This window comes from Cibotium barometz, chromosome 60 (genome assembly GCF_041138505.1).
Source record: "Cibotium barometz isolate CiBa-2024 chromosome 60, ASM4113850v1, whole genome shotgun sequence".
Taxonomy (NCBI): domain Eukaryota; kingdom Viridiplantae; phylum Streptophyta; class Polypodiopsida; order Cyatheales; family Cibotiaceae; genus Cibotium; species Cibotium barometz.
The window spans coordinates 27,506,230-27,518,240 of record NC_141105.1 but is presented as its reverse complement, the minus strand read 5'-3'; the positions used below and the strand labels follow the sequence as shown (position 1 = coordinate 27,518,240).

Sequence of the window (12,011 nt, the reverse complement as noted above, 5' to 3'; positions counted from 1 at the left end):
CCTTGCTACAGGTGCACTAAAAGTTGGCACGCCCAATGGGACACGAATCCACAATCCCTTTATTAGAAGTCAAATGCCTTATCCATTTGGCACGCCAGGTGGGACACTTGAAACTTGGAGTCCTCTTTCCTATGTATGCCCAATACACACTCCCGTGCTAGCCCGGTCCCCTTTCAATACATTGCTAGCCAGAAGAGGTTCAATTACGTACCTCCTAAGGACGCCCTTCCACCCCTATGGTGGCCAATCTTGGTAACCCCACCTTGGTAACAATGTTGGAGGCCCAACCAACCCTCCTGGCCTGGAACCCCTTTCCACAGTGTTGGGCCAGGTAAATGTCAAGCTTCCCACCTTCAAAGGATCCACCATGAAGATGTAGATGAGTGCCTCCAGCAGTTCATTTCTATGTGCAAGAGCCGAGGTCTTGAGCAGTATGCCTTCTAGGTACTTTTTCCGTCCACTTTGGAAGGCTCTATTGACAAATGGTTCAATCAATTCCCAACCGACCACTTTGTGGACTCGACCACCCAAAGGAACACCTTCCAACCTAGTAACTACGAGGAGGATCTAGGGAAACTGCAACTACTATTAGGGGGGAGTGCGTCAGAACTTGTGATGCGGACCACAGTGCTAGTGGCCTGCCTAACCTCGCGACTTCATGGTAGGTCAACGAGTGACACAGGCTTTGCCCAAGATAACCTAGCAGAAGAATTCGGATAGTCGGTCGACACCAACCACCTTGTTGGAATTCCAAGAGCTAGCCTCCCAGCTAGAAAACGCGCGCCTCATGTTTGAGTGTGATGTGGGCTTTACACCTCCAAATTCCAATGGCAACACCACTAGATGACGCGGTGGCTCAACTAAAGCGGGAACTGTTTGAACTCAAAGTGAGCTAGAAATCTCAAAATTAGGAAAGCACTTTGCTCCAACTCAAGAATGAGATTGGAGATTTGAAGACCCAACAAGAAGCTAAGAAGGGGTTGTGGTGTACCATATGCCAAGCATCCGGGACACACCGTCCAAAGAGGAGGTACTACTCCTTCTATGAAAAGGGGGGACACGAAGATAAAGACAGTTGATATTGTGCTAATTCTTTCTATCTTTAGCGGTGCATTTGCCCTATCAACTACTTATTTGTTGTACTAATTCTTTCTATTTGCTACTTCCCTTAGTGCTAGGCTTCATTATGGCTGAGTCTGCCTTGCATCTCCAGAGGTTTGATAGAAACTCAGTACGAAGGGCTTTGTGTGAATATATGCTCTTATGTGTGTGTGTGTGTGTGTGTGTGTGTGTGTGTGTGTGTGTGTGGAGTGCGTGTGTGAGAGCATATCTTGATACAAAGTTCTACACCCACTATTGGGCACTGATGACGTTAGTGGGGATGTCGTAGTTTCTAGTCCATACTATGTATAATGGAGTTGATAGTTATATAGCCTTGTGGATTGACTACCATGAGTATATAACATGCACATTCCTAAAAGGTGAATTTGGGCATGTTCCTGGATTCATCTAGGTATATAATTCAGCCGTATTAGCGGACATGCAGATTTCACATTGTGAAGTTTTCGTCCGAGTTGCAGCCAGTTGATATTGTGCTAATTCTTTCTATCTTTAGCGGTGCATTTTCCCTATCAACTACTTATTTGTTGTACTAATTCTTTCTATTTGCTACTTCCCTTAGTGCTAGGCTTCATTATGGTTGAGTCTACCCTGCATCTCTGGAGGTTTGACAGAAACTTAGTACGAAGGGCTTTGTGTGAATATATGTGGAGTGTGTGTGTGTGTGTGTGTGTGTGGAGTGCGTGTGTGAGAGCATATCTTGATACAGAGTTCTACACCCACTATTGGGCACTGATGACGTTAGTTGGGATGTCGTAGTATCTAGTCCATACTATGTATAATGGAGTTGATAGTTATATAGCCTTGTGGGTTGACTACCATGAGTATATAACATGCACGTTCCTAAAAGGTGAATTTGGGCATGTTCCTGGATTCATCTAGGTATATATATAAAGACTGTTATTATGTGAAGGGTTTCCGTCAACTTCACCAGCAACAAGCCCCACACCCCGCCTCAACAACTCCTAACCCTACCCATTATGCCGATGCTTCCCACCAACCTTCCACACTGCCACACCCCCCCTCTACCAACCTACTCCTCAGGTGACCTACCTTCCACCACTCATCCCAACCCCCCTGCACCACTATGGTAGCAGCCCCCATGAATGGTCGCCCTTCCCCACTCCAAATCGCCCCATCCTCTGCTACCAATGTGGAGAATATGGACACTACCAAAGCCGATGCCCCATTCTTGAAGGTGCACTGGAACCTCTCTCCCTTCCCTCCTATCAAGGCACAATCCAGGAATTCAATCTCGGTACTACAGAAGATCCACGGCCCATCTTTTTTTTTCTCCCCAAGAAAAGATCCTTGCATTAGTTACTAAAAATACAGCCGAATCAGCTAAGTACATGACCCAATCTCAATCATGGGAGACAAGAAACCAATAGGGGATAGAGAGGGCTCTTCCTTGCTCTCCGAGGAAGGCTATCTCATACAATGGGAGGGGAACAGGGAACCGCCAAACAAACATGTGGCCTGTTAAGCCAAGTCAACTCGTTGTCTCTGATCCTGAGGAAAGGACCGCTACTCCAAACCCGCAGAAAAGCCTCTTGGCGCTTTTGCATACACTCACAGCCACCTTGAAGCTTCCCCCACTTGCCACGAAGGGTGTGTATGATATCCGTTCATATGCTTTTGATAGACTCAGCGCATGGCGTGGTAGTGCCCTCTATGGCCTGGTTGCAAACAACCATGCCAAATGTGTCATGCTACTATATTGTTGATCATCTCCCACCTCTAACAGGGGCATGTGGTCGTAGACTTTACTCTTGGACACCCTATCCTGACATTACAGGGCGCAAACGGGGCCCAAGATAAGCCCGGATGGCCGTGCAAGGTGGAGTAATTGCCATGCATTTTCTAGTTTATCTCTATGGGCCGAGTCTACACTGCAGACGCTAGCACCAACTATAACCGCAATCCTACGCGGTCATGTCATGGCCACCCCGCGTCTGTAGAAATAATAGAAGCAAGAACTGAATTGAAATGACAACAAGATTGAATGACAAGAGTTACCTTGAGATGAGTGTAGACAAGACACAAGATTGATGCTTTCATTGATGTGACACCTACAATATATAGGTGAGAAGTACAAGATTGAGTAGACTGACTTATGGGATAAATGTAGAGATGCCACATGGCACTAGACTCAAGACACAAAGACTTAAGTGAAACTAGACTAGAAATAGTACACCTAGTGTGCACTTATTTCCAACACCCTCCTTAAGTGGACACTAGGAGGAAGACAAAAAAGACAAGACTAGAAGATAGACATAAAGACTGATAGACTGAGAGACAAGACATGAGAGACAAAAGATCCTGAGACACCCCTCCTCAAGTGATATCCTCATATGGGTCCACAAGGGTAGGGACAAGAGTGGATCATAGACAGACAGAGAGAGAGACAATAAGCCAGTAGAGTGGTCCCACAGAGAGATAGACTTTCAGATAGACATGAGAGAGACTGACAAAATAGAAGATAAATGGGGACATAGACAAAAAAATGCCAAGAGAATGTGGGTAGCTAATCCACAAAAGAGAGGCATATAGACTGATAGATAGAGTGTCAAAGACATGTGACAGGATAGACACACAGGATAGACACATAGACAGAGAGACTGACTGATTGTAGATAGACAGAGAGATGGACCTTGATAGATGATCCCTCCTCAAGGGCAATCCTCCTGCTAGAGTGGGTAATGCAGGGGTGCCTCTTGGATAGGGACAAGATAAGTCCATGTAGACAAATAAACATGATATTACCCCATGATCTACATCATTGGTGATCAATGGTGGTAGATAGCATAAAAAACAGAGATAATTATGAGAGAGATGGGAAGGTCTTACCAGATTTGGCAGTGTCTAATCCCGTACAAGATAGAGAAGTAAATGAAATTCAGAGCTGAGATTTTTTTATTTTTATTTTTTTTAATTTTCCTCTTTTTTTTTTTTTTTTTAAAGAGATAGAGAGTAGACTGAAAATAGAACACAGCATACTCTTGATGTCTGTTTTAAATTTGCTGCTGCAGGTCTGGCTGGTCCAATGGACAGCTAACCCACATGTGAAGATGAAGAGGAAATGGGAAATAACAAAGGGAAAAATGCCTTTGCACAGATGTTGCAAAATCAGGCCCAAAATCAGCATTGGAGTTTACCTTCACAAAAGGACCTGTTGAGCTGATGTCGAGAAGACCAGAGATCCAAAAATGACGAGTTGTTGCATGAGTTGAATATCCCGGAGGTCCACGACCTGAGAAGACATGTTGATGAAAAAGAGAGTGCGGGGGTAGCTGCTGCATGTGCAATACTAGAGGACAGGCCGAACTGCATAGAACCCACAGCATAGAACCTGTAGAGGGCTGGTGTGCAGGCCAAGAGAAGGCAAAAGGAGACTTGGTGCAGAGTTGTGCCTTGTAGAGGGGCCGCAGAGAGAGGCCGGTGCAGACAAAGTAGGTTGTTGACAGAGAGCAGGCCGCCCTGAGGTCGGCTTGAATTGCAGCGTAGAAGTGGTTGTTGAGGCTGAGTTGTAGGTGCGCATGGCTGTAGCTGAAGCGCAGAAGAAGATGAAGAGGGTGATGCTGCTGTCGTTGAAACAAGAGAGCACGCCATGGTAGCAGGTAGACGAACGCAGCTGAAATCAAATGAACGAGTGCCTCTAGAGAGATGATCTCGAGAGTCGCCCAGTTGAAGGAAAAGGTTCGCACCATAATGAAGAGCCTTATGCTGATGGCGATGGAGACCTCAATGTGCGGAATACGCAGCAGCAGAACGGCGTAATGTAGACTTAGGCAACTGAGCCGCCAACGTGAGGTTTAGATGGACGGGGGCGGCAGCAAATTGAAGCAGCGCTGCTGCTGTGTGGAGTGGTTATTGGCGGGCAACGCACACAACAGTGCGACAGACAGTAAGAGGATGGCGCACAGACAGTGGGCAGATGGCGAAAGCTAAGGGGATTAAAAAAAAAGGGGGAAACCCTAAAACCATGGCTCTGATACCATGTAGAAATAATAGAAGCAAGAACTGAATTGAAATGACAACAAGATTGAATGACAAGAGTTACCTTGAGATGAGTGTAGACAAGACACAAGATTGATGCTTTCATTGATGTGACACCTACAATATATAGGTGAGAAGTACAAGATTGAGTAGACTGACTTATGGGATAAATGTAGAGATGCCACATGGCACTAGACTCAAGACACAAAGACTTAAGTGAAACTAGACTAGAAATAGTACACCTAGTGTGCACTTATTTCCAACAGCGTCTACAGGCCTATAAAGATACGCGGCCAGCCTCTTTCTCCTCCTTTTTTTTTTTTTTTTTTGGAAAAACGATCCTTCTATTAGTTAATGAGAAAACGCCATAAGGCTACAAAGCTCACCTCACAAGGAGGGATAATAAACACAGTGAACACCGGAGCTCCACCCCCGTGGTGGCTGGCCGCTCTCTGGGGGGGGGCTACCTAGTAGTACATGCTGGAGGTGAGAAGAGCCAAACTGGAGGCCTGTAGTGCCAAGTGACATCCTCGCCCCTCGCGATGAGGAAAGGGCCAGGCTGCCAAGTGCGGAGGAACGCCTTGCGGCGACCTCTCATGCGATCCGAGTCGCCCTGAAGTTTCCCCCAGTGTCCTCTCAAGGTGTGAATGATGTCCACCCAGAGGGCTTGTATGACCTCCGCCGGTGGAGTCGCCTGGCGGTCTATGGCCTCCCTGCATCGGGCTCTCCATATGTGCCAGGCCGTCATGCTGCTGATCATCTCCCATCTGTGCCCGTCCCCCTCCTGGGAGACTGCCGAAGGGAAGTCTGGCGTCGGAACCACCGCCATCGCCCTGTCAGAGACCTAGATGGTCACACTGCCAGGGACGTCCTCGTATCCAAGGGCCGGGCCGCTGTCCGTGGCCCAAGCCACCGCACCCCACGTCGCCATCATCTCACCTGGCGAGCCTGCAAAAACCATCCTGAGAGCACGCTGCCAGACCTGCTGTGCCTGTGGGCAATCCCATAAGCAGTGCCGCTGCGACTCTTGTGCATGGCCGCACCGAGGGCATGACGCTGGGTGTCTGCCAAAAGCTAGCCAAGCCCCCACAGCCAGTCCTCTATGCGCTGTAAGCCAGAGAAAAAGCGTCACCTTCCGGGGCCGGAAGCTAGCCCAAAGGCGCTGCCAGAAATCCCTAAGGAAGGCATGGGAGAGCCCCTGTCGCCGCCAATGCTCGGCCGCCGCCAGGGTGCCCGCTGTCTTGTACCTCTGGATCCGCCGCCCCAGCCTCGCTGTGTACTGAAAAAAGGGGGTGCCTGGGCTGGTAGGGGCCGAGTAGGGATCTCGCCAAAGCCACTCGCCTGGATCCCACTGCAGGCAAATAAGAGGCCTGCTGTCCCAAGCCCATAATCTCCAAGAATAGTCCTCCCCTATCGAGGCCGGTGAGGGGTCTACATGCCACTGTCTCTGATGAAAGCCGACCACCCGCACCCTCTGAAAGATACGGCCAGCCTCTTTCTCCACGCAAAGTAATTGGCACTAAGTGGGTTTACAAAGCAAAATACAAACCTAATGGTACTTTGGAAAAGTACAAGGCACGACTAGTCACCAAAGGTTTTGCATAAGCTGAAGGTTTTGACCGTCAAGAAACTTTTGCTCCTACAACCAGGTTAACCACAATCCACACCATTCTTGCATTGGCATGTTCTCCAAATGGATGTAAAATCTGCTTTCCTAAACAGGGACCTCGAGGAGGAGGTGCATATGGAACAACCACGTGGGTTTGTGGTTTTCGATTCGAAAGAAAGTTTGCAAGCTATGGAAGGAAATCTACGGGTTGAGACAGGCCCTACGAGCATGGTACCAAAGCATTGATGCTTACTTCATGAGTATTGGTCTCTTACACAGTCCTTCAGATGCAAATTTGTATGTTTTTTGCGAGCAGGGAAGTATATAGTCATAGTTGTCTATGTAGATGACCTCATCTTAACAAGGGATCACCGAAAAAATATCTCACGAGCACAGTAGGTGCTGAGTGCAAAGTTTGAGATGTGGTAGAAGCCAGATAACATTTTCAACTCTCATCAGAAACATGCACGTGAGATACTCAAGGCGTTTGGCATGACCAAATGCAAGGCAGTTAGTACCCCAATAGAGGATGATCTAAAGCTGTTCATCGAAGACACCTTAGACCTTGTGGATGAGACCTTCTACATGAAACTAATTGGTAGTGTTATCTTCTGATGTAATACTAGACCAGACATCAGTTTTACTATTGGTGCTTCGAGCAGATTCTCCAACAAGCCCCAAGAGAATCATTGGAAAGTAGGTATGTGGGTGTTGGGATACATCCAAGGTACTCAAGAGTACGGCATCACCTATGTTGCAGACAAGACCCTTTTGTGACTCATATTTGGACACTAGGCACTTAGTACCAAGGGATTGTTTTTCTCTTGGTTCGGGATGCATTTCTTGGATAAGTAAGAAACAACTCACTATTGGGCTCTCGTCGACAAAGGCTGAGCACAAAGCTTCATGCTTTGCATCATGTGAGGCATTGTGGCTGAGGAGGATTTGATAGGATATGGGAGTGGTGCAAAAGCAGCCTACAATGCTGAAATGTGACAATCAGAGTTGCATGGCCATTGCACGGAATCCTGTGTTTCTTGCTCACACGAAACACATTAAGATTCGTTATCACTTTGTGTGCGAGCTCATCATGTTCAGGGAGGTTGAGATGGTCTACTGACCGACCACAGAGAATTGTGGAGATATCTTCACAAAGGCTCTTAGGGATCGGATGTAATGGCATCTTCATCGACTCAACATCAGACCACAGAGGTAGTTCACCTTCAGGGACATTGAGGGAGGGTGTTGGAGATCAATGCTCCACCCTCATATTGTATTGTCTAGGCACCGGCTAGCTCATGTTTGCATGGCCCCCATTATAAGAAGTAGCTATGGTTGAGCAGCCCGAGCGCCCGGCCTCCCCATATTCACGGCCTAAGATGGTTTAGAGACGGCTTGGATTAGATTTGGCACCCTGCCAAATAGGCTACATGCTACACTGGACCGTTATCTCATAACGATCCAACATGGAGTAGGTAGACTTTACACTTTGACACCCTATCCTAACATCATAGGCCCAAACGACATAAGCCTGGATGGCCTTGCGAGGTGGCGTAATTACTATACAGTTTCTAGTTCATCTTTATGGGCCAAGTCTACACCATGGATGGTGGCACCAACTATGACCGCGGTCCTACGTGGTCATGTCATGACCGCCCCATGTATACAAGCCTATAAAGATGCACCGCCAGCCCCTTTCTCCACACAGTTCATCAGTCATCACTATGAGTTTACTCCCTAGCTTCTACTAGCATACAACCTCTGTCTTAGCAGTTTTGGATCAGCCATCGAAGCTCCCTCACAGGAGCACACAAGTATGGGGCTCTGCCATCTGTTGTATCACTTCAGTAATACAGTATTCTTCTCTCTCTGTTATTATGAAATTTGAGTTTTTTGAAGTTTTGTGCTTTGAAAGATCCGAGTATCCTCTTACACTTTCTCGCATCATGTACCCACAGGGAATCCACTGTAATAAAATAGGGGTGCCCGGGGGACTAGGGACTTCAACACACTTTTGGACAGCCACTTAACCATATCCACAAAGCTGAAAATAGAAGGCTTTTTCCCCAAAACTGAAAAATAGAGATATGCATAGGGACATCATAATGAGGAAGGAATGGGGTGACCACCCCTTGGAGTTCCCTATTACTAAGGAGTCTTTTGAGTATGTACAAGCTTTGCGGGAGTTTCACATGCTCCGGATTTATCACATACAACCAGCCATGATCCAAATACTCATGGGATGTCATCCTCTAACATATCATAGGCTGTCATGAAATGATTGATGGTGACGCTTCTATCAAAGTGCTATCTAATTAGTAATTGACATCTCTCAACACTTTAAGATGTTCATTTTGTGAATCTGTAGTATTATATGTTATGCCGCTACTAATTTTTAAAAGAGCTTTGTCATGATTGTCTTGACAACTTCTTGTGTATGCATCACATTTACTTTTGTAATAAACAAGACAAGGATTGTGTATTGTAGGAGCGAAGGAAGTTTGGACCATTAGGCTGGAACATCCCGTACGAATTTAATGAGTCTGATTTGAGAATAAGTTCAAGGCAACTCAAGATGTTCATTGAGGAGCATCCAGATAAGGTCTCTCTCTCTCTCTCTCTCTCTATTCATGTATCCATGTACTCATGTACCCCATTTTGACTAGTAGCATTAGCTTCCCACTCTCCCTAGTTGCTGCTTCCGGATGCTCCCTACTAATGTATTGTAGGGCTAGATACTTACCTTCAGTCCTTTCTTTTCCTTTCCAGATAGTGTATCAGATGTCACATGGTTGTAACTTTGGTCTCATAGGTCACTTTGGCCTTTTGAAGATGTTAATATAACATTTCATTTCTCTCTCTCTCTCTCTCTCTCTCTCTCTCTCTCTTCGCTTCACTATTCGCTGCCCTCTCTCCCGCCTCTCCCACCGCCCTCTCCCGCCTCTCTCTCTCTCTTCACCCCCCTCTCTCCCGCCTTTGTTCGCTTCGCTGTTCGCTTGCCCTCTCTCCCGCCTCTCCAGCCTCTGTTCGCTTCGTTGTTCGCTGCCCTCTCTCTCTCTCTCTCTCTCTCTCTCTCTCTCTGTGCGCCCACCACCCCCGCTGCCTGCTCGCATTCGTTCCCCTTCGCTTCCCCCCTCTCGCCTGCGCCCACAACCCCCGCTGCCTGCTCGCATTCCATTCGCCCCCCTCTCGCCTGCGCCCACCGCCCCCGCTGCCTGCTCGCATTCGCTCCCCCCCCGCGCCTTTCCCCACCCACCCATGCTCAGGCCCCCAAGGCAGCAACATAATGGGGACTTGAATTTCATTTCATCCACTTCTTCTCTCCCGCTGCCTGTTCTTTGCCTGCTCCGTTCAAACATTCCCTCCCTCTACAATGGGAGGGTCTGTAGATGACAAAATCAGCCAGCTTGATCATATCCTTAGGGATCTTATCAAGGACCAAAAGAAGACATTGGACAGCACCATCACCGCCATCAAGAAGGACTTATTGACGCGCATGGGGAAGCTGGAGGCCGAAGCAGAAATATGGAAGGAAGAGAAGCTTACCATGCAAGAGGAGTGGGAGAAGGAAAAGCTCGCCATGCAGGAGGAAATCAACCTTTTGAAGGGCGAAGTGGCATCCTTACGCGATCGTCCACGGGAGGAAGGAGAGACTCTTGAGGTGGACAAAGAGGCGATCAAAGAAGAGATCACCAAAACCCTCACCCACACAATCGAGGGGAAAATGGAGGCGGCCCGCGAAGGATGGGTAGAAGTGATGAAGAAGAACATCAAAAAGGAGGTGCAAGAAGATGTACAAGTGATGAAGAAGAACATCAAGAAGGAGGTACAAGAAGATGTACACATGATGAAGAGAAGATGCGACGGATCCGGCGCCTCAACATCCGAGTCACAGGGATACCAGAGAGCACTACCTCCACGCCCGAGATTGACGGGCGGAACCTATGTACCAAGCTAGGACTAAAGGAGGATGAGCCGCTCCCATTCACTAGAGTATGGAGGACAACCCCAAAGGACCACCAAAGGCAAGGCCTTAGTGCTACAGTTCCCAGACGAGGAGAGTAGGATGAGCTTTATGAGAAGACGGGCTATCTTGAGGAGCTTGCCAGGGGACCCCATCTACTTCGATGATGACCTCACATGGATGCAACTGGAGCATAGAAGATTATGCATGCCGAAGATCAAGGCAGCACGCAAAGAAGGGAAGAAGGCACATTATAGGGATGGTCACATCTACATTGATGGGGAGAGGGTCGAATAGCGCCATCTGGCCTATGAGACACGGAGGAAACAACATGAAGACAAAGAGATACACATAGCAATCTGGAACTGTAATGGAGTCCTATGGACACATCCAGGGAGACTTGAGGAGGTGATGGAGGGCCGGGATATCATCTTGCTGACAGAGACACATGAGAGCCCGGAGAGGGGCTTACCACGGGTTGAGGGTTATCAGTGGGAGTCAGCTCACCGACAGGGGATGAGACAGGCCACCTCCCGAGGTTCAGGAGGTATTGCAGTGCTTTTCAGGCATGGGTTACATGAGCATGTTCGAGTCGTAGCACGAGACTCGGAGGCGAGATACATGTGGATTAGCTTACGCCTCTCAGCGACCAGATGGATTTATATCACCCTTTGCTACTTTCCTCCGAAGGGGTCGCGGTTTGCCACCACCGAGGAACCGGGTGGAGGAGAGGCTAGTGAGTCTCCATACTCTGTCTTATCTGAGGAGATCTTACACTATTCAACATTGGGAGAAGTCTTCTTGATGGGGGACTTCAATGCACGGACTCAGAGCAGACAGTGCGAGATCTATGACTTTGAGGATCCCCTGAGACTAGAGCCGCTAGCTACAGAGGATACAGGGACCACTCGGATCTCCGCTGATGGAGGAGCTGACAGCACTGGATATGGGCAACATCTGCTGGAGCTTGGGGGCCGACACCATCTCGTTATTTATAATGGGATGACTCAGTGGCCAGATTCAGGTGGGTTGACTTGCTTTCCAGTGGGAGGCGGCAGTAGTACAGTGGATTATGTGATGGGATCCCAGGAGGCAGTAGATATGGTGTCTCACTTCACCGTACCACCATGCCCCATTGAGGCGGATCATACATACCTATCCCTCACTTTTAGGAGCTTATTGGAGACCCACCCACCCATCATATAGCCACCACGCACTATTTTTCACTTCACTCAGGACCTAGCCGAGGTGTACGACTATCATGTTCATGATCAGCTATTTGCCTTAGATCCGTCGGCACCCATGGCCATGCTTACCTCC

The 12,011-nt window shown here is 48.1% G+C and overlaps 1 protein-coding gene across 1 annotated transcript in view; it reads left to right on the top strand.

Moving 5' to 3' along the window:
* The window catches only part of LOC147605195 (uncharacterized), a 204,783-nt gene that overhangs the window by 168,965 nt on the left and 23,807 nt on the right, over nucleotides 1-12,011 (top strand). Inside the window, exon 42 of the mRNA XM_086794295.1 lies at nucleotides 9,216-9,329. Coding sequence (XP_086650421.1) covers nucleotides 9,216-9,329 — 114 coding nt within the window. The remainder of the gene's footprint in view (nucleotides 1-9,215; nucleotides 9,330-12,011) is intronic.